Source organism: Rhinolophus hipposideros, assembly GCF_964194185.1.
Source record: "Rhinolophus hipposideros genome assembly, chromosome: 3".
Classification (NCBI taxonomy): Eukaryota; Metazoa; Chordata; class Mammalia; order Chiroptera; family Rhinolophidae; genus Rhinolophus; species Rhinolophus hipposideros.
This window is the reverse complement of record NC_138049.1, coordinates 47,613,888-47,636,610: the sequence shown is the minus strand read 5'-3', so window position 1 is coordinate 47,636,610 and position 22,723 is coordinate 47,613,888. Positions and strand designations below refer to the sequence as shown.

The window sequence follows — 22,723 nt, the reverse complement described above, 5'->3', positions numbered from 1 at the left end:
GGACGCGAGAAGCACAGGCATCGAGGGAAGGGGAGAAGGAGGGAAGGGTGCCCAGGCATGGGGGCTCGCCAGAGTCCTTTGGCCTGGAGAGGGGGGGCCAGCAAAGCCTGGTGGGGACAAGCTGCGTGAGGGAAAGCTTGGCCCTTCAGCCTCTCCAGTGTAGCTAAATAGAGGCGACAGGAGCCTCGCCCTGCTCGGGACGGGCTTTGCTTTGGGAAGCCTGAGGCACCCTCCCCACCGCGGGTGCGGAAGCTGACGGAGCGAGGGCTGCAGAATGCGAAGCCTCCGGCAGACCCCATCCCAGACCCCAAGTCCCCACACAGAGTCCTCGGTTATAACTTTCCGTGGATAGTCGCACATGAATAATTACTCACCTCGAGCCAGATCCAAGTTTTACCCACCAGAAGGGGCACAGGTCCCAGAATGAACTAACTCACGTGGCCATATCCGGGGCCCACAATCACACACAGACACAGCCACCCAGTGTCTTTCCCGAAACTGGCACTCAGGAGAGAAGGGGGAAGCGTTTTTCGAGAAAGCTCCATCTCCCCTCCGCTTCCCCCTTGCCATGAAATATAATAATTCATTTTTATTACGTGAGCAGCACCGTCGTGCTCGCACAGAGCCACACTCCCATATTCACACGCTCTCACTAGTCAGCTTTGAGAGCGCCTGCATTTTCTTTGGGAGCCGCTTGGAGGTTCATTAATATCATTAGCATTTAACCCCCTCCCTCTTCTCATCTCCTCCCCGCGCATGGCTGACGTCAGACCCCGCCAGGAGTTGGGGGAAAAGCTAAGTGGGCCAGGGACGCCCTATTCCCCTCCCCGCGGCTGCCTGTCAGAGCGCCTCTGGAGATATTACAGGGGCCCCGGCCCGCAGCGACAGGCACAAAGTCACAGGGTAATGAACTTCGGGGACCCTTTGCTGCTGCAAGCGCGGCTCTCCCCGGAAATCGAGACCTGGCCGCCCGTTCCCTCGGAAGACTTCCCAGCAATCTAGTTTTCCCACTCGGCACTCGGGTTTGAGCAGCGCCGAGCCCCTCTGCTGAGACTGCGGTTGTGTTTTCCTTCTTTCCTTAGAAGACCAGCGGTCTGCGGGGATCTGTCTACACCCTGCATGCCTAACGTAGAGGGGAAAATTGAAGACTGAGAGACAGGAATGGGGAAAGAGAGGGATTTTGCCCTTTTTGCTCCGTAGGAAGACCATTTCTGTGGCTCCAGCTCTGTCCTTCAATACCCCTCTCTTGCTGTTCTCCCTTCTTCCTCGAGCTGCCTGTCCGTCTCTCCATTTGTCTGTTCATGCGTGTGTCCATATCGAGCAACATTCCCAGCAGCTGCAGTTTTGCAAGAGCCGGGAAGAAACTTAAGGATGCTTAAATTTCCACTGTGGAACGAATTCTGAGTCGCGGGGGAGCAGCGCAGCGCGCGACCGACACCCACCTGTCCTGCCCCGGAGCCTCGCAGGCTGGAGGGCGGCTGGAGAGCGGCTGCGCCGGGCGGCGAGGCGGGCTCTGTGGGCCGGGAATCGAGCAGCGCCCACCAACCGCTCCGCCCTGAGACCGCCAGCATGAGCAAGCCCGCCGGATCAACAAGTGGGTACCTTTCCGGCGGCGGCGGGGCTCCTGCGCGCAGCCTAGGGCAGGAGGGCGGGGAGGCCTGGGAGGTCCTGCCCCGGGCGCAGCGGCTCCAAGCCCGGAGAGGTACTCCAGCGGCGGGGGTGAGCTTTGGCCCAGCTCCTTGTAGACCGTGAGTCGGAACGTTTCCTGGTGAGGGAAGAACGATTTCGTTACCTCTGGATCTCTTGATTCCCCCCGACTCTGGTAGGGTGGGAAAGTTGGGACCCATGCAGCCCACCAGTCCGACGAGTTCCCTCCACTTAGCTGCCAAGTGCGGGGAGGAGGGGGCGACAGGGGCGGGAACTAGGCCGCAGCTCCAGGCGGCAGCACAATAACACGCTCTCTCAAAACTCCTATCGGGTAGCCCCGGCGCGCAGAAGCAACTCTGCGTAAAGCGGATTGTGAATGGAATGCTTTGCACCCTGTTTCTAGCTATTCAAATAATCCTGCAAACTGGGAAGCAGAAACAATTTAAAAGTCACATTTTCCTTAATCCTAAATCCGCGTAGGTCCTAACTGGGGAATTTAAAGTATGGCAAATGGCTGTAGCAAAGAGAGGACCAAATCCCTAATCCCAAGGGCTTTCCGAGAGAGAGCTTGGCAGAGGCAGGAGTGTGCGGCCTGTTCCCTTAGCGCGCTTCTCTCCTTTCTCAAACTTGCTTAGCTGGTGGCTGGCCCTCCTCACGCCCAGCCGAGGCTGACCCGCCCCTAGACGCCCGAGTGCGGGGCGAAGTGGATGTGCGAGGGCATTTGCGTGCCCCGAGCCTGCGGAATTGAGAAAGTGCAGGCCAGAGCCTGCGTTGGGTGGGCGCAATGCTCGGATCTCCCGGGGACATTTCAGTTCCCGCCTTCCCGTGGCTCGGGGGCTGCCGTTTCCAGGGTCCAAGGCTGGGAGTGGCGGCTCCGGCCATCCCATGTCCGGGAGCTCTTCCACCGCCCTTGCTATATTTTGCCTGTAGCATTTTTGGTGCTGTGTGCTTTCTTCAGCCACCTCCTCCCCTCCCTCACCCTCATTGTCGAGTCTTTGAAAGTTGGGAGAGTCCGAGACATTTTTGAAGACTGATAGCAAAGTCTCACTTAGGTGGGATACAATTTCTGACCCCCCCCTAAAAACAGTGGGTTGCGTTTTCACTTTGTTCAATTGTTTTGGCTTGAGTGTGGCCGTTTTAAAAATTAGAATAAAACGAACGTGAACAAAAAAAGAGAAAAGGAGAAATGTTTCTATTTAGAGAAGAGAGAAGGAACCTTAAACGCGGCCCGCCAAAGAGCCGACCCTTGAGGAGGACTGGCGTTTCCAGTTAGCCTCGGGCCTACCCTGGCCTCGCTGTTCGGCTCTCCGCGAAGCGAAGCGAGTTCGCTTTTTGTGGCCCCTGTTCCCGCGTGCGCGGGTCCTTCCCCGAAGGTGCAGAAGGAAGCCTTTCCTGCTGCATTCGGAACCTCATTGCAAAAACCCAAGCCTGTGGGGCTCCGCAGGCCTCATGCTAGCTCACCCCGTGACCAGCCCTCGCCTCCTTCCCTGGAAGTAAGGAATCTCCTACTTTTGCACCCGTTTGGGGTGCTGAGCCGCCGGGTTTGGGTGGGGGGCTTGAAAGGTGAGGTCTCCTAGGCGAAGGAATGCGCGGGCGCGAAGTTCTGTTCGCTGGGGGCCCGCCGACGTGCTGAGACTAGCAGGCCGGCGGACCCTCCCGGCTTTTAGGGGGAAAGGCAGAGGGACGCATCCCGGCAACTCTGTAGCTTTCCAGCTTCCCAAGAGCCAGAGTTTGGCCTCGGAAGCCTGGAGCCCCGGCTCAGGTCCGGCCGCCGCTGCGGGGGTTTCTCAGGGCCCCAGTACCGCGGACCCCGCCCGCGGCGCCGCTGCAGCCAGGCGCTCCCACAGCGGTGGCGGCAGCCGGGCCCGAAACCTGCGGCTCGCGGGCCGGGGTCCCCGAGGAGGTCGACACGCAGCGGGCGAGGTCAGGGCTGAGCCAGGCCGCGAGGTCTGCAGCCCCCGCCCGGCTCGGCGTCGCACGGCTGGAGAGCAGAGCGCGGGCAGCCGGGAGCCCCGCCTGGGTGGTAACGAGACCCTGGCCAGTCACCTCTGCAGCCCACACTAACTTCTTTCAACAGCCTCTGATGGTAATTACAGTAATCGAAGCTGCCATATATCTTTAGGCAATTATGACACACAAAAAGCCCCAAGGGGACCCCCTGGCGAGGGAAGTTAAGAACGGTTTTCCAGTCTTAGGAAACTCCAGCTCGCCTCACGTCGGAGCTCGCTCGGCCTGTTAAGCGAGAGGCGCTTTGCCTCGGGGTCAGCCAGCTCGTCTCGTGACCCCAAGTCACCTTCACGTAGCTGGGCGGCCGAGTTTGAGGCGCAGACCCTCTAGGTTCCGGAATCTTCGCGCCCCCTCCCCCGGTGCCCCTCCCCAGGCGGGTGGCCCGGCTCTGATCTGTCCTGGTCAGCGCAGAAGCAGGGCCGGCCCGCAGTCTTGGTGGCCCTGGGGGACACCCGTCGGGTCCTCCCTCCCCCTCATCGGGGGTATCCAGAGACGTGTGTCCCGGGCCTCTTGTGTGGATGGGAAGCAGGGTACAGAAGTCCTACCACTCACTGCTCCCTCCGCGCGCCCATCTTGGCATTATGAAAAGTGCCCCCGGGAAGAAGACTGCTGGGGCGACGAGATCGCTGGGCCCCCAGTGTGGACCCAACTCGGGCCGAGGGCCGTGTGCCATACAGAGGAGGATGGTTGCAAGTTATGTAAACCAAGTGTACTGCCTCCACAGTGAGTGCGGTGTGGCAGAGCTCGAGTCCTGGACCGCTGGGCAGCCGTGACAGGCCCGGGGGTGGGGGGGGGCGGTGAGGGACAGGACCCGCTGTGGCCTCCGGGCGGTCTGTCCAGCCCCTTCCCCCCACCGCACAACTTCTCCTCCCACTCTGCGGGAGAGGGGGCGCCGTGGCGGTGGTCGCCGCGCTGCGTGCCTCCCCAGCGGGCCTTTGTCGCCATCCGAATTCCCATGCTACTCTTTTTGACGGGTCACTGGTGGCTCTATAGGCAGGTGCTACGGTGGGGTTGTAATGACCCCGGCCGAGCCTGGTGTGTACGAGCCTCCTCCCCGCCCCGGCTGCCCGCGTCCTCCCTGCTCTCCCGCCCTTCTCGAAACCACCCCCTCCCCCCAGTCGCCGATCCTCCAGGGCCGCGCGGGGGGTGCGCACGCGCCCGGAGGCTTCCCAACCCGCGAGCAAGCTCCCATCTCCGACGCCGCGGGGGCTGACCCCCCACCGCGCCCTCACCTTCCCTGTTCCCCTCGTCCAGTGGTTCTCACCCCAGCCTCTGGTCACCCCAGCCTGAGAGCGGTCCCCAACCTGAGCGCCCCGAGACGCAGCTGTAGAGTTTCACCAAGTCCTGAGTCCCCGGGGCCCAGACTGGAGGCCCTCGAAGGGCAGCGACAGGAAAATGAAATGTTAAGAAGTTAATTGTTATTCACTTCTTCATACTATTATAATCATAATATCAAGGTGTTAATTAAGTCAACACTATTTAATACTCCCTTTGTTTGCGGGAGGAAAGATTTCCAAGTCCCTGTAAACCACTTCAGGATGGTTGGACTCTTGAACCTTAGAGAAGAATAGGTCTCCCCTGCTGAATTTTCGAATATTATCTCCTCCCGCACATTCCTCCAGGGCCCGCGGCCACGCCAGGCTTGAGGGGATTTCAAGGAAAGTTCTCTTAAACCAGACGACCGTTGAGCCCAATGGGAGTCGGGGGCGGGGGGCAGTCTAGACTCTAAAACTTTAGCCTCGGCGAGCGGTGGGAAAACAGAGGATCTCGTGGGGGAAGGCAAGTCTTTAAGGAAGAAGTTGGGGGGTGGAGGGACACGGGGTGCTGTCCCACGTGAACCCGCCACGGAACCACACACTTGCATTACTCTCCTCCATTCACTTTCCTAGCCCGGTGCTAGTTACTTTGGAGATCATTTTTTTTTTCCTAGAAGAAATAATTTCTCAAAAGCGATCCACCAAATATTTTTAAAAGTAGGTAAAGCGAAAGTTGGGCAATTACTACTACCCTTATTATCATTAATAATCCTAGTATTAGCATTACAATAATAATCCTGAGAATAACCACCGCCCGGTAGCTCAGAGAAAACTCGATTGCCTTCCAGCTGCCATCCCTGGTTCCAACCGTGTTTGTTTTTCTTCTTTTCCCCTTTATATTTTAAGTTTGTCTCCTTGCGCGCCCGCTAACAACTTTCTCGGTTAAATGCAGGAGCCGGGGAGGGAGGCGGCCAAACTTTCCGCGCGGAGCAGAAAGGCAGCGGCGGGCAGCGCTGCGGCCCTGTCCTGCTGTAATCTTTTATTCCAAAATGGGTCTCGGCGATTAGAGGAGACCCAAATACATGTAGCGGTGCATGAATAATGCTCATTGTAGGAAACTGACACTTGCTCAAGGAAAAAAAGTTTGGCTATAAAATCACTTCATTATTTGCTTTTACCGCAGCTTGGGTGCTAATCCCTTCAGAGGTCAGATTGCTTAGCATCTCTCTCTCTCCCTCTCCCCTTTCTTCCCTCCTCTCCGCCCTCCTCTCCTTCTCGCCCCTTCCCCCCCTTCCCTGTCTTTCCGGCAATTTCAGGCCGCATTTTAGATATCCCCTGTAAAGTGTGTGGCGACCGCAGCTCGGGGAAACACTACGGGGTCTACGCCTGCGATGGCTGCTCTGGGTTTTTCAAACGGAGTATCCGAAGAAATAGGACGTACGTCTGCAAGTCTGGAAACCAGGTACCTTAGCCAGGCTCCCTTCTGCTGCCTCCCCTCTTCTTTGTGCCGAGGCCTCCTCTGAGTTTCAAGGCTGTTCAGGAAAGACCAAGCCTTGACCTCTCTCTTCCTCTCCCCTTCTTCCGGACTCAACTCTTGGAGGCCCTTTCCCCCGGGCAAGGCGAGGAAAGGTTAGGGAAGACAAGAGTTCGCAGCAGGAAGTCTGAAATCCTAGTGCCCGCCCCACCCCTTCCACTTTGAATCATTAAGGCGTCCATTTTGCAGATTGTGACACTGGGTGAGGCCCACAACCTGGCTATAAAGCCAGCCCAGGGGACTTACAGACCTTAAGAATCCAAACCTCAAGTGTAAGCGGGAGAAAGGGGCTACGTTGTGTTGCCTGTCCTCCACACCGCTGTTCGCGGCAGCAGCCGAGCTCAGTGGCCTGACCACTGCCTGGAAGGGCCGAAGTAAAAGGCACAGGGCATCCCAGTCAAAGTTGAGACCCAAAGTGAGTGTTGGCCACTTGAAACAGAGAGAATGTGCTCTGTGAGGGCCTGTGCCCTTTCACCTTCGGAGAAGCATGGTTGCTCTGGAAGTGAGCAGTGGACTTCAGCACCTATATGAGTTTAGCTGGGCCTTCTCAGAAAATGGCAGAAGGAGCAGGAAGAGAAGGGCTCCCAAGGAAGGAGCAACTTGAACCCTTTCCCAGGTTCCCATATCTTCTTTCTCTGCTTAGAAGATGTGCCTGGTTGGTTGTATTTTGGTCTTGGGCAGGCAGAACTGAAAAAGACAGGGGAGTCAGGGCATGGGCTGAGTGTGAGCCAAAGCTTCCAGAACAGCGAGTAGAACCTTGACTTAGTTTTCAGCTCAATAATAGACTCATTTCAACCTAGGCAATCAGCCTTTTGGTCCCACATTTTGCCTTCTCCTTAGCCAGGCACACAGACTCTCAATACAGAGCCACCACCTTGAACATCCTATGAGAGTGTACTAGTGGTAAGTCATCCTTTGGTAACAAAATAGTAAAACCTTTTCACTAATGTGTATTTTGGAGCAAAAATTAACATAAGACCCAGTATTATATTATATTATATTATATTATATTATACCCGGTCTTATATTAGTTTTTGCTCCAAAAGACTCATTAAGGCTGATGGTCCAGCTAGGTCATATATATATATATATATATATATATATATGACCTATATGTATCATATAATATATCATATAATATATGATACATATATTGTCCGGTGCTAGTGAATTATCCTATATTTTTCTGAAGCTACGTCTGCTTCTATCAGTTTCTGATAGATTTGGATGATCAACAAAAACAGGAAGACATTGGCTTTTGGATAAGTTATTTGGAACTCTCCATTCCTGTTATCTGTTTAACTGGGTTCACAGCTCTGTATCAGTTTCTAACTTCACCATATGGATACATCATACTATATACACACAGGACTGTATCCCAATAGCTCCACAGGAATATGGTATTACTGTGGGTCATTGGATCTGAGGAGGCTTCTACTTAAATTATCTTTTACTTTTATGCAATGCACAGAATTGGGGAATCAAAATCTCAGATGTTATGCTGATATTTTCAAAGGGGTTGGCTATCAATTCAAACATATTGATGTCAGTCCAAGTACTTGTACAGGAATGATAATAGGCTCATCAGGCTTGGTGGTCCTCTCCTTGCGGAAAGAAAAAATGGACCAAGCTGAGGCACTCATCTTTCTTTCTGACTCCAGATATTTATATACATATGATCTGATTTGAAGACACTCTTAAAAACTAATGAAGGCATCCATTTTGCATTAACATGTTTATCAGAATACTAGGGGGATAACATTTGAAGACAGACATATGATTGCATTTAATAATAAGTTCTTTAAGCCTCTTTATATTGAGCTATTATATTAATGAGCCAAGATGCCCTGAAGAATTTACTTAGGAACCAAAAATGATTTCCTTTTTCTCTTTTATTCTAAGATTAGGTAAATAATATTTCAATTTATTACAAACAGTAATGAGGGCATTTAGAAATTGTTCTGAGTCTCTACCCTATCTTTATTTTAAATAAATCAACATATTTTAAATCAGAGAAGTATGATCCCATAAAGCTATGCTTTGTAATGTATAATTTTCCCTGGGGGATATTTTAGAAAATGTATTTACTCCAACTTCAGCATATGTAAAATGGTGATACTATGAAGCAAAATATACATTTACTTTATTCTCACTGCAAATCTAAAAGTAGCAACTCATATAAACACAAGAGAGCACCAAACTTCTTATGTATTTTCTGTGTACAAAATACATGTGTACATATGAGAATGCATCTGTGTATGTGTTCCCTCAGTAATAACACCTAACACAGAATGCATTCCATAAGAAACTTCCTTTGTAGATTTATTTTCATGGCCAACATTTCCCCAGAACATTGCATTGGATAAAATATTTATTTTCACACGTGTCTCAGATAAATATTTCTAAGGCAGCAATTGCCTCTTTTTTCAGTTATCTTGCTAATAGCCTCCGTCCCGATTATCATTTTGTCAGACAGTCCATCACATTATCTTCCTGGTCATATTTACATGGTGGGCATTTCTAGATTTGGGGCTGTTTCCTTTTCATCCTCAGTTCCGTAGGCCCTGCCCTGCGAACCACTCCGACTTCTGCCCCATCTTCCAGGAATGGCGGTGTTTCCATGAATCTGGCCTGAGGCTAGTCTTTAAGACAACTCGCAACATGCTGGTTATAAGGATGGCTTTCAGTACAGAGGCGAGAGTGAGGAAACAGGAAGCGAAGAATAAATGGGAGATAGTTATCGGACAGATAAATGGGCTCAGCCAGAAAGTGACAGAAAGAGGTAGAGAAAGACCTAAAAGCGGAAAGAAGGCAGGCGGGAGCGGCGCTGTGCTGGGGAACCTGCAGGGGAAGCTTGCTCCCAGTAGAGCTTCGAGGCCTCCTCGTGTGGGGCCAGGTCGCTGTCTTCGGTCCTGAAAAGTCTCGCCCCAGCTTTACCACCTCCTCCCCTGGCGGAAGTTCCCCTCGGGAGCTTCTCCTCCCAGTACAGCAGAGTCAGGCCAACCAGGCGCTCTGACCCTTCTCGGGATTGGAGAAGGATTTTCCTCCAAGTCCGCTTTCATGGGAACAGGGGCTGGTCCTCGTGAAGTAGCCCCGGGAATCCCAGGCCCTTTCTCTGCTTGGCCCTGCTGTGCCCAAGGCGCTTGCGTTCCGCAGACCCAGGTTTGCGTCTCCCGTGTAGGCAGCGGGGTCTCTTCCCGCCTCTGCGCCGTGGCCCCCACCCAGCACCGGCTTCGCGTCTGCGGCCTAAAGGCTGCGTGGGCGGGGGAGGCGTGGGGCGCTGACCGCTGACCGCTTGCGCTCTGTTCCAGGGAAGCTGCCCGGTGGACAAGACGCACAGAAATCAGTGCAGGGCGTGTCGGCTGAAGAAGTGTTTGGAAGTGAACATGAACAAAGATGGTAATCAGTACAGCTTTTTACTCTTTCAATGTTTGAGTAGTAAGTAAATTACATGTACAGAAAGTACAAGGTACTTCTTCTACGCATGTAAACCATCTCCACTTGTTTCCGGATTCTGGGAATTGGCCTCGAGCTTTCAATCGTATCTTTCCGGATCTCTGGGCAGGAGTCCCCTCCCGACCCCACTGGACCACGGAGGGCAAGGCCCACGGCCACACCCGGAACCCGAGCCTCACAACCACCCCCACGTAGGCAGCGTACCTACCCTGCTGGGGACACGCGCGCCGTAGATCTTGCCTCGCGTTCTAATTCCTCTTCTCGCCTCTACTTGCAGCCCTTGTGGGCCACCGCCAAGCCCATTAATCTCTCGCAGGATCTCAGGCTGGACAGTGTCCGGGGGAGGAGATCCCGAGGACTAGAAGACGGTGTGTTGGAACAGGGAAGGCAGAGACAGGAGCACGCGGGACTCCGAGCCCGTTTGCAAATTCACCAAGATTCCAAAACCAGGACGGCCACTGTGGAGATCTGGGTTTTTCCGGGGCTTTCTCTGGGTTCTACAGAAAGGGGCTGGAGCGGTAGGGTGAGGCCGATGGGTGCCTCGGAAACCCAACGCCCAGAAGGCTCTTAAACACGCGCAGCAAGAACCAGGCCTTCTGGACGCTTCCCGGGCAAAGAGCGCAGTCCAAGGGTGTGTCCCGCGGAGGCCTGGCGAGGGCGCCCCAGGGCGGGGCGGGGGTGGGGATAACGGCCCAGAGCGAGGAATGGGGAGTCAACACCGGGCGCGTAGCGAAGTTTGCAGTGGCGGAGGCCGGGCTCGCAGCCCTAGGAGGGAGCGTCCAACCTGTTGAACTTTTGTATTGACAAGTTGTCAAGCTAGGCGAGCGGAAGATTGCCCTGAATTAATTTGTTTGTTTAAACTGTTGGTGGTAATTGTCACATCTCCCAAGCCTTTCTCCAGCAAACTCCCACACGGGCTTTCCCACATCCCACTCCCCAGCGTCCCCGAGCTCAGGTCCTTTTCTCCTAGTGCCCTCGGAGGCCAAAAGACATTTCCGCGTGGAGTTTGTGGGGAGTCATCCTTGGGCGGAGCGGGAAAAGTCTGTGCAGAGATGTAGTGCCTGGCTGTGCGCAGTGCCCCCCTCTCGTCTTGGTGGTGGACGAGGATGCCGAGCTACCCCCTCCCTGAGGGTCTCTGTCATCCTGCGACCTCCCCTGGGCGTGTGGGGCCGGTGGGGGGGGGGGTCCCTGAACGGACAGAGAACACATCTAGTCTTGCCTGAGGCTTGTCCTTATCCTGACACCTTGTGCCGGGCCCCTGTTCTCGGCCCTGACTCCCTAATGCATGCATCATGGCAGTTAGAACGTCTCAGCGCGCCCTCGGCCCTCACATTCCCTCTCCTTCCTTCTCCTCACCTCTCGGGTTACCTTGCCTGCCCGGACGTGGCTGTTTGGCCCTGCAGCACGGCAGCGGCCAAGAGTCTCCAAGACTCTGATCCAGGGCGCGTGTCGGTCTGCCTGTCTCTGCAGCAGTGCAGCACGAACGGGGACCTCGGACGTCCACCATCCGCAAGCAGGTGGCCCTCTACTTCCGTGGACACAAGGAGGAGAACGGGGCAGCTGCGCACTTCCCCTCTGCCGCGCTGCCTGCGCCCGCCTTCTTCACCGCAGTGACGCAGCTGGAGCCGCATGGCCTGGAGCTGGCCACGGTGTCCGCCACCCCTGAGCGGCAGACCCTTGTGAGCCTGGCGCAGCCCACGCCCAAGGTCAGTGGCTTGCTGGGCTCATGGAGTCCGGTGCTGAGCAGAGGGTGCAGAGGGGGGCAGCCATTCCTTCTGAGCTGGGATGGGGTCAGACAAAAGATGGAGAGACCCCTAAGGGTACTGGGGCAGGCCTTGAAGGGAGCTCTGGGCATCTCGTTCTTCCCTGTTGAGACAGGGATGCTCAAACTTTGGTGTGCAGCAAAGTCACTCTCTGAACTGTGGACTCCTGGACCCATCCCCCAGAGAGCCCCTTTCAGCAAGTTTGAGGTGGAGCCCTGGGACCTGAACCTTTGAAAAATGCGCTGGTGCGGAGCCCTGTTTGAACTGAGAGGGCAGCCGAGGAGGCCAGAAGAGCAGACATTTGTTTTTAGAAGAAAGGCATTGCCTATAGCTGGCAAAAGAGCCCCTGAGTTGCAAATCTCAGGGGTCTATTCTCTTGGAAAGTTATGGTTCCATAACTTAAAGGAGGAGCTCACTCTGTTAGGACAATTTGAGGGACCTGGCTTCATTTCCCATTCTCTCCTCACTTTCTTCTGAGTCACATGGGTTTACACCAGGATTGAGCCTCTACCAGCAGGGCCACAGCCAGACCTACCTCAAAAGGCTGCCACCTAGGGACTAACCTCCAGGTTTCCAGCTGGTACCTACCCCAAACCCCCACTCCAGGCCAAGAAGGGCTCCCAATCTCCCCCAGAGGAGGGCCAGCTGCAGCCCCACACTGCAGGGAAGCCAGACACCTGGGAACCCGCATACACACAATATTTAATATTGCTTTCTTACCCTTGATGTGTATATAATAAGCTTGGGAACGTAGTGTTATGAATATGTTGTCAGTTATGAATGGGAATGCTCTGTGAATGATTAAGATGTCTAATTGAAATATTTCCATAATATACTAATCCTTTCTAAAAATACTCACATGCATATTTGTGTTTGGGATGCCTATTAATTTATACTTTTTTTCACATCTATTTTTATTTACACAAATGCAAGCAGCTCTTGTCTAAATTGGGAGACAGGCCTGGCACTTGGCTCAGCCCAAGGAAAATTTGCTGCAGGGGACAGAGAAGCCAGATGCAGCCTCTGGAAGGAACAGGCCAACAAAGAGTGTAAACAGGCCTCTCCCAACAGTTTCCCAAACTCTATAGCAACAGATGTTTGGTTTTTATCCCTCTATGGCAACTGACCATTTAACAGAACATCCAAATTCCTATCTCCTTCCTTGCTTTAATGAGAAAATTTAAACGTTGGCTCTTCCTGCCAAGCTGTGGTTTCCTCATTCCCTGGTGTCTCTGTTTCTTCCCCACCCAGTACCCCCATGAAGTGAATGGGACCCCAATGTATCTCTATGAAGTGGCCACAGAGTCAGTGTGTGAATCAGCTGCCAGGCTTCTGTTTATGAGCATCAAGTGGGCTAAGAGTGTACCAGCTTTCTCCACCCTGTCTTTGCAAGACCAGGTATGACCAAGAGGGCCCTGAGGTTTTGCGGGAAGGAGGTTGGGAAGAAGCAACAGTCGTCAGCCTTGTGAAACTGGAGGTTACCTGGATAAATCCCCAAGGCCATGCATCAGTTCTTAACAGTAATGAGGAAACTATTTTTATTAGCTCCTTTCTATGGGTTCAAAACATCTAGCTATGGAATCCTTACTAAGAAATATAATTATGCTATTTTTGGAAAGTTGGATCTGGTCTACGGTAAACAAACATAAAAGGACATCATCGTTTTGGGTTTGTTTTTTTTTTAGCTTAATTGAAACATCAAATTTAATCACAAGTTTTAAAAAATCTTCATGATTTAAAAAGAAGTTGTTAAAACAATGTTTTCTTAAGAACACTGGGACTGGGAGAAATAGAAGGTGATAATTCTCCTCTAAGATTTTTGGAACTAGTCTCATTATTCCAAATTCACAGCTTTGTATTTTCCATTGAGATACTCACAGTTTTGGTGACTGATTTATCAGCATGTGGAATTAAAGGGTGCATTGTACACCTCCTGCAGGATACATTCTCCCTTGATTCTTTAAGTACTTTTAGAGATTTTGTAAACAAATAGACATTGTGCATATATTCTGTAGTTGTAAATAACATTCTGAGTAAAAGTATGTGCTGCTAAAAATTGCATCGAACCAAAACCCAGAAATTTTGTTGTTAGGAACATCAAAAATGGCCTCTGCTAGAATTTTTCCAACCTTAGGGGAAAGAAAGGAAATGAAGGGTTCACAGTCGTCGCTGTTACCAGTGCAATCATGGAAATTAATGACAAATTTCCCAAAAGCCTAATAAGTAGTTCTAAAACAAAAGATTTATTTAATTCATTTTATACCTAATTAAAACATAATAGTGCCCCTTACTATGAAGTACGTTTCCTACAGAGAAACCTGGCAGTGTGCTAAAAACATCTAATCTTCTAGCATGGAATATTCTTTTTTTTCATGATCTGGACTTTCAGACATGGCCAGAATTAGATACCGTTTACCTTGCATTTTTAAACTATTATTTTTTGTACTTAATGCAATAAAACTTAAAAATAAAGCTTTTTGAAAAGTAAACTTTTTGATTTTGGTTACAAGCCTTCACAATTCAGCTCTTAGCTTCCAAATAGAAATCCTTTCATATAAATCATCCGGAATTGGCTGAATTTTTAGAGATTTTTCAAAAGAAGATTTTTCAAGATTAGGGTCTATCTTTGATCAGGTTTACTGGTTGGCTCTAACCATTTACTGTGTGTGTGTGGTGTGTGTGTGTGTGGTGTGTGTGTGTGAGTGTAAATTGGCTATTTTTTCTCAAAACACATATCTGTAGACTCTTTAATCCAAACAAAATTTATTTACTATCTGCCACTCAGCCCTTCGGTGGAAACCCTTCAACAGCTAGCAAACTGCAGTGAAGTGGAATCCAGTATATTCATTTGGAAAAGGAGCCAGATTTTCATTTTAAATATTCAGTAGCACATTTTATTAGAATGAAAATGACAAGCACCTTGATGCTGTCCACTTATGAATCTCAGAAAAATCAGGCAGTGAGATGAGGTAAACTCAGCAAAACCCGATTAACATAATTACACCCTGATTTCCCTGCATGCGTCTTGGGAATTAGTGATCTCTCTCTCTCTCTCTCTCTCTCTCATTCTCTCTCTCTCTCTCTCTCTCTCTCTCTCTCTCTCTCTCTCTCTCTCCCCCCCCTCTTACCCCCCTACACCCACGAGGGAGATGGGGACCCAGATCTGCAAGCTTAGTCTGGAATCATCAACTTTGATAATATAAGCATTTTATATAAGGGGACTCTATCTCCTGAGCTGCTGGGTCTTGGGGAGGAGTTTCTAGGTGGTCAGGAAGGAATGGATGGGAGGACCAGAAGGGTAAACTCTTTCCCAAGGGAAGCAACTTTGGGGGATTGGAATGGCTGACTCTCACATGTTTATCTATAGGCACCTTTTCAAAAAGGAAAACAAGGGAAAGCTAGAATATTCAGAGGAAAAATTACCAAGACAGGCATTTAAAACACTTTTTAAAATAATGGAAATTTACATATTGAAATTGTTTATAAATTTATAAATTACACACTATATTATATTATACATCTATTGTATGACAGCTGATGCTTTTGGAAGATGCTTGGAGAGAACTGTTTGTTCTAGGAATAGCACAATGGGCCATTCCGGTTGATGCTAACACTCTACTGGCTGTATCTGGTAAGAATTGCACAATTTAATGACTTTGTTGTAGAAATTACCATAAAAATACATTACTGAAAAAAGAACAACATGTAAAGAATAACAAATTCCTACTGAACAATAGAGTATACCTGTCATTTATAAATCTATATTTAAATGCAAATAATGTTGTTTTGTTGTATTCATGACTGCTTGCATTGTTATTTAAATGCAAATTACTGTGTTTGTTATCATCCAAGAGAAGATTTTATATTAACTTTCATACAATATAGCCAGTTTACATGGAATCAGATATCTTAGAGTGACAATTGAATAGATATTGATATGCAGGATTTTGTCAAAAATCAATATTAAATTATGAAAATGCCTTCATATTATAGCATTTATTCCATATTTTTATTCTAGGCATGAATGGTGACAACACAGATTCCCAGAAACTGAATAAGATCATATCTGAAATACAGGCTCTACAAGAGGTGGTGGCTCGATTTAGACAACTCCGGTTAGATGCTACTGAATTTGCCTGTCTAAAATGCATCGTCACTTTCAAAGCTGGTAAGCAGACACAAACCCCAGTCTCTTCTCCATCCCCAGTTTTGCCTCACTAATTCAGCCACCTCACAGTCCAGACTGACCTTTGCAAAAAGAGGAGATGGTTTTCAAGGGCACTGCAAATGCAATCTGGCCCCATTTCAATAGGCGTGGGGACTTGTGTGTTCTCTCGCTGGCCATCCACTTCCTGCGAGCTGCTTTCCCCAGCTACATTTCTATCACGGTTTCCTGGTCTTCATTTCTAGTTCCTACACACAGTGGTTCTGAACTGAGAAGTTTCCGGAATGCTGCTGCCATCGCAGCTCTGCAAGATGAGGCTCAGCTAACTCTTAACAGCTATATCCACACCCGGTGAGTCCTGTTTGACCTGCCCGCATCCTTGAGAAAATTGCTTCCATTGCGAATGTGTGAGCAGGTGGTGAGAAGCCAGGTCAGACACTGACAAACTATTCTGTTGCCAGCCAGTTAAGTTAGTAGGAACCGATGTCCTCACCTATCTTGAAGGGTGGGTAAGAGGAGCAAATCAAATTAGATCATCAAAGCGAAAGCATTGCCTGGCACCTGTCAGCTGACCTGGCTGTACAAGCTGATCCGGCAAAACAGTTGAACACATTTGTATAAATGGACTCAGATGTGGGAAAGGTGAAACTCGAAGGCGAAAGTGGTATGGTTGATGTAGAAGAGAGTCCTCGTGTCATCCTTTAAAAAAAGGCAAGTGCTTTTCTTTGGATGCCAATCCCAAATAGAAGGACCAGAGAACGTTCTAGAGCGGCCATTTTTACCCCCAACATGAGTGCTGTTTGGCTTTGCTGATTGGTATCTGTTGAGTTACTTTAAGTCGTAGCACCCACCAGGTTACTTCCTGGCTAGTAGGGCCCCCTGGCAGAGACTGTTCTTGGCTATTTGTAGAAACTCTCAGCCCCTGGGGCTCCAACAGAGCTCCTCTGGCCCACCAGCAGACACGTCCACCAGGAGGTCTAGACTTTCTGTTTCCATTTTCAGATTAAAGAAAGCAAGGCTTTCAAAGAGCTGTGGAACCTTGCTAGCTTCCTAAGTTTTACGTCTGTGGTAGACCTGAAGTTAGAATAGAGTTGCTATTCTTGTTTATTCTCTAGCTTGGTCTTGAAGGGAAGCCTATGGAAGCCTGTCTCTATCGTCTCAGTATCACCACAGACACTGTGCTGGGAATAAACTAAATCAGATGAGGAGAAGCTGTTAATGCCTCCCTCGTATGAGGGGTCAGAGAACCCCCAAGTTAACTGTACCCATTTGGAGTAATACCACTTCTGCTAGGATCTACTTATTTTTATTGTTAATATAAACCCTTTTTTGAATACTAATGAGTAAAACTGTTCCCTGTCCATGGAATACTATTGAAACAGTGTTGAGTGAATAGTGCAACGTATATATGTTTTTCTAAGTTGAAATGCCATGCTTTTTTTTAACTTTAATTATTTAAGTGTGTTTTTTCAGGACCCATCAGCTCCAAGTCAAGTAGTTGTTTCAATCTAGTTGTGGAGGGTGTAGCTCACAGTGGCCCATGTGGGGATCGAACCGGCAACCCTGCTGTTAAGAGCACCACGCTCTAACCAACTGAGCTGCCCCCGAAGTGCCATGGTTTTTAAATTTAAAATCCACGCTAAATTTCAGAATGTATGTAATTGGCACTGAATATTTGTTCAAAATTATAAAACAGAACAGCACATAATTTCCCCACTAAAATCTAATTTGTATATCAAATCGACATTTAGAGCCATTAAGGTTTGAAGAACATCAAACCAGGAAGGAAGAGTATGATATCCAGTTACTGATTCAGTTAAGCCTTTGCTGAGTACTGGCTCTGGGCAGGGCCGCTGGGGAGCATTGTGGGACACCAGAGAATAAGACTCCGCCTCTTATCGTTGCAGGAAGGAGGTAGAAGTGTTACTCCAATTCAGACCAGAGAAGAGAGTAGGAGAGATGAATTCTAGTTGTGGGGGAGCGTTGAGGGAAAATCTGGAAAGGCTGATTGATGGAGGAGACAACATGAGCTGGTGTCTTTGAATGGCAAGGAGAAGGGTGCTCATTAGAGCCAGTAGAGGGGGTGGTAGAGGTGCTGTGGGAGGTGCCAGAGAAGTGATTAAGGAGAATCTGAGAGAGCCAGGAGCTGTTTATGGGGCAACTTGAGAAAATTAAACCACGAATAACAAAAGTCTATTTTAGAGAAACGGCAAGTATACTACTTCTCTCCCACCCTCAGAACAAAAGTATTCATGGAAGGAGCACATCTGCTTTGACATGGAATTCTTATTTCATGATATCTGCTACAGCTATAATTTAATATTAAGATCTAGAGTCATACATGTGACAAAACTGACTATGCCTTATTTCTTAGCTCCTTCAAATCAGTGAACATTCTCCTCGAGCACTTTCCTGTCTAGAAAAATAAAATCTGAAATTGAAATGAAAAGTTAACATAGCAACTGAGCGAATTGTCCATTAATTGTTAACATTGCCAACTGGGTTTGTTGTTACAGCTCTGTAAGCGACTTCCCTGATTATCTAGGACACGAGAAGGCTAGGACTTGATGTTTCACATAAACTACATGTTATAACATGTAGTGTACACGAATCGATGACAGACTCAAAACACTTACACCTGAGGAGAAAACTTCTACTTATTTATGCTAATGGATGAAGTCAGGGGCATAGATATTCTAAAAAAATAATAATAATTTTGAGCAGTCAGAGCATCCATCGGTGCTCATGAAGCTGGGCAGTGAAAGAACCAAATAAGGTTCTCAGAGGCCCAGAATGAATTATAAGCCTCATATCACGTTGAAGAGAGGGACTCTTGTGTGCCCAAAGCCAGGAGACAAGTGGGAAAGTTGCTGCCCTGGAGCTATTCGTTGGGTGGAGTTATTAGCCGTTATACCCAGTGTTCTGCTACCTAACTTCTACCTGACTTCTGTGAAGGAATTTTGATATCCGGCAGTTCTAGCGCTGAGTAGGACACAGTGGCTGCCCAGACAAACCTCTGCCATCTCTGCAGCATCAACCTGATGTGCAACAGTGTGGCTCTTGGTTGTCACAGATGTGTGTCCCTAGAGCTCAGTCTTTCAGGTGGTTAATTTCAGTGGAGGGTGCCCTCCCTGTGGAGTGCAAGCATACCTGATTCCAAGCTACTGACTGAAGAAGCATCAGGGCTGAAGTAAGGAGGTGGCTCATAGGCATCTAAAGACAGCAGAAAATTGAACTTGCGTATCTGAGCACAGATGTATGTTGGACATCAAGAGAGGAAATTGTTCAGCAATTTCTCACATCTTTAATTATATGTCAATTTCATTGACATGAAAGTTGGGTGGCACTGCCACCCAACAGAACTGAGTCTTTAATTTGCAGTGTAATAAGGAGGGAATTATTCCTGAGAGTGACTAAGTATATTGCCTGAATAATAATTTGGAGAATTTCCTAGAAAAGGAATCCATTTTCTTTGAGGGAAATAGCTTTGTGAAGGATCCTTGAGAATCAGAAAATGTGGGTGCTACCACGAGTTTTCTCATCCATATCATGGCTGTTTTCTACACTGGCAACCTTAAGTTTATTATTTAGCCTAAAGTTAGTACAATATTTAAAAAATTTTTTTTTCTCTGAACGAAATCTACCTCCTTTGCTAATGTTGCGACAGTCACCGTGTGATTTTGACATCATTTATGTTCTGCAGGCTTCAATTATTCTACTTTAACATAGGGGCACTAGTACCTGTCTGGGACTCTGCTGCAGAGATAGTATGTTATTAAAGATGCCCAAGCAGGAAATTGTGCTGGAGAAGGTCTGTGTTCAAGTATGAGATATTAATTCCCATTAGTAATGAATCTGACCTTGCTTTCACGGCCTTTCTTATTCCAGATATCCCACTCAACCCTGTCGCTTTGGAAAACTCCTGTTGCTTTTGCCAGCTTTACGTTCTATTAGCCCATCAACCATAGAAGAAGTGTTTTTCAAAAAAACCATCGGCAACGTGCCAATTACAAGACTGCTTTCAGATATGTACAAATCCAGTGATATCTAAGGTCTGCAAGTCCCCACTTTTCAGGATGGGACAGTATCTGATGAACTTCTACCCATAGAGAACAAGCCTCAACTAACAGACCCTTCAGGAAGCATATATCTGGGAAGGTGGAGCCTCCAAGAAACAATGTCCATTGACACAAAACAGTTCCAGTAGCTTTGATGTGCTGCCTCACCCAGGGTAGGGCAGCCTGGAAGAAAAGGGGGGCGCAAAACAGGACCACCTCAGCGGAGAACTCATTGCTGCCATGCCCTGGGAGGGGGCCGAATCAGGGGTTGCCACAGGCCGTCACACTCTGCCTCTCATCGGGACATCTGCGCTGAACTGTCAAATGCTGAAACACAAGTAGAACTTTCTTTTCCTTTCTAGCATATAAAGTTGGGTAACCAAATATAGCTCTGTGTATAACATCAGACAGCAGCCTTCAGAACTATCTACGATGGAGACTTTATTTTAAAAACGATGGTTAGGTTTAAAATCAAAAGTTTTATCAAAAGTTTCCCTTCTATTGTAATACATCATTAAGTGGCCTTCAGAACTGAGTTAGTAGGTGAAAGGTAGCTTATGCTGTGAGATTTGCTTTTTCTCTACCTTTTTCCTTTTCTTTTTCTTTTGTTGCTTCTCCTTCTTCTTCTTCTTCTTCCTTTTTTTAGTACCATAGGCCAGGCAACCTTGTCAAAGGAATTGGTGGACGAAAATAAGATTCTCACCAGGACTTCAGGTTGGATAACATCTCAAAAATAGAAGAGCTTTACTAAAAGAACAGAAGCCGAGGAGGATGAATAAAAACAGCAAAACCAAATAAAACAGAAATGAATGATTGAGTGAGGCAGACTGCTGTCCCATTAAAATAGTGCTGAAACCAAAGGCAATGGGGTCCAAGCTCGTGTTTCATGGAGTCACAACAGACAGGAAACAGGAAATGAACACAGCCGTGGTGCCGGAAGGAACTTCAAGGAGATGAACACCAAAAGGCTTCTCGACTGATCCACTGCTAACAGCCGGAGACTCTTCAATGCCTTTCAGAAAACTGGTTTCTAGTAAAGCCTTGAATGTGCCCATGTGCGTGCATACACACACACACACACACACACACACACACACACAAACACACACCATCCTGCATTATAAGCTGCTCCTTTGGTATGAATCTATACTTATGGAAATGTAGAAACAAACATTTTAAAATAGCTGCTGTACTTTTCACATTTTGATTTGTTAGGTACTAGCACTGAGGAAAAATATTCAGCACTTGGACTATCATAGGATGAGTAAAACTTTTCTTGTACAAAGTGAATTAACTGATTTGTGAAGTTAAAGGTTGTACTCATTGTATTTACAAAGAATAAAAATATATTAAATTTAAAAGAACCCTTCCTAATTTCTTAGCCTCCTTCCATGGCTGATTTTCACCCACCAAGGTGGTGTCAGCAGCTGGTGTAAAAACTGAAGCTCAGAGTACTCCAGCCTGAAGAACTGAACTACAAAGGCAATTTCCTTTTTACAGTAAATCCCATTTGTAAAATGATGAATAAAGAAGTAAAACATAAGATTCTGTTCTCTGCAGCTCTCAAATGTAATTGCATCTGTTAGAAAAATTGCTGTATGAGGAAGAAAGAGGCCGATTAACAGTCTTCATTCACTCACTCCTCTGTTTCTAATTCTCTTGCCAACATTTTAATCCTGACTAGGAACTTGAAATCATTTAATGATCAAAAAGATAAAGCGTGAAGAACTTTATTGAGGAGTAAGATATGGAAGTAGCAGTAGAAAGTGCATTCAGATGTTCCCAGCAAATCTCAGTGCACTGACCTCACAGCCAGAGGTCAGTAGTGGAAATCAGAGGTGTCCAAGGTTACGGGCACTGGCCCGAGAGGCTGGGGTAGAGGTACTAGCAAGTCTTGGCTAAACTGACCTTGCAGATTGCATGTGTGGCAGTTCAATCAGCCGTGCATCTCTTGTCTACAGATTCCACAGAGAAGAAATTGGTCTTATAGAGAAGCAAGGAACTCAAAGATGTGTGCAAGAAGATTCCTTGCAACACTGTTCATATTTAACAACTAAAATGTCCACCAACAGACAACAGATACATTATGGTATATAAAGACAGTGTTATAATAGTTAACCTGAGTGGACTAGAGCCAATGTATCAACATGGGTAAATCTGAAATACAGTGTGTGTGGGGATGGGTGAGAAGTGAATTGCAGAGAAATGTACAGTTTGGTATTTATATAAATAGATCATGTTTATAGATATATAAATGTATAGCAAATGTTTAAAACAAACATGAGTATGACAACAATAACTGCATTACATTGGTTACCTTTGGGAATAGATGGGATTGGGGAAGGGTACTAAGAGGACCGACCCTCGAATGTTTCTTTCTTTTTTTTTTTTAATGTTTCTGAAATGTCTTATTTCACGAGACAAAAAGAGAATCAGAAACAAATAAGAAACCAATGACAAGATTTGATAAAACTTTGAAATATAGCCATTTGCGACTACATGAATGGATCTTGAGATTATCATGCTAAGCAAAATAAGTCAGACAGAAAAAGTCAAGAACCATATGACTTCACTCATATGTGGGCTATAAAACTGAAAGTGACAAGAAAGAAACAAAATCTCATAGACACAGACAACAGTTTAATGCTTACCAGAGGGTAAGGGTGTGGGGGTGGGGGAGGGGTGGCAGAAGAGGGGGTCAAATATATGGTGATGGAAGGAGAACTGACTCTGGGTGGTGATCACTCAATGCAATATATAGATAATGTATTTTAGAAGTGTACACTTGAAACATACATAATTTTACTAACCAATATCCTTCCAATAAATTTAATTAA

At 47.9% G+C, this 22,723-nt stretch overlaps 1 protein-coding gene across 2 annotated transcripts; it reads left to right on the top strand.

Annotated features, from left to right (window-relative positions):
• The first annotated feature begins 800 nt into the window (after window positions 1–800).
• Window positions 801–21,217, top strand: NR2E1 (nuclear receptor subfamily 2 group E member 1). 2 transcript variants are annotated; one of them, XM_081036579.1, is made up of 9 exons: window positions 801–1,594; window positions 6,227–6,372; window positions 9,756–9,843; window positions 11,371–11,606; window positions 12,915–13,061; window positions 15,198–15,294; window positions 15,682–15,831; window positions 16,074–16,179; window positions 19,717–21,217. In XM_081036579.1, exons 1-9 carry the CDS (start codon window positions 1,570–1,572, stop codon window positions 19,877–19,879), a joined length of 1,158 nt encoding a protein of 385 aa, XP_080892705.1. In that variant the 5' UTR covers window positions 801–1,569; the 3' UTR covers window positions 19,880–21,217. The 2 variants fall into 2 exon arrangements, with proteins under 2 accessions (XP_080892705.1, XP_080892706.1); XM_081036580.1 differs by lacking the exon at window positions 12,915–13,061.
• Window positions 21,218–22,723: the final 1,506 nt, after the last annotated feature.

Excerpts from the sequence above, each read along its gene's own strand:
- NR2E1 (XM_081036579.1), top strand. The coding sequence starts at position 1,570 with ATGAGCAAGCCCGCCGGATCAACAA. Across the intron at positions 6,373-9,755 it reads TCTGCAAGTCTGGAAACCAG|GGAAGCTGCCCGGTGGACAA; the intron begins GTACCTTAGCCA and ends GCTCTGTTCCAG. Across the intron at positions 13,062-15,197 it reads CCCTGTCTTTGCAAGACCAG|CTGATGCTTTTGGAAGATGC; the intron begins GTATGACCAAGA and ends ATTGTATGACAG.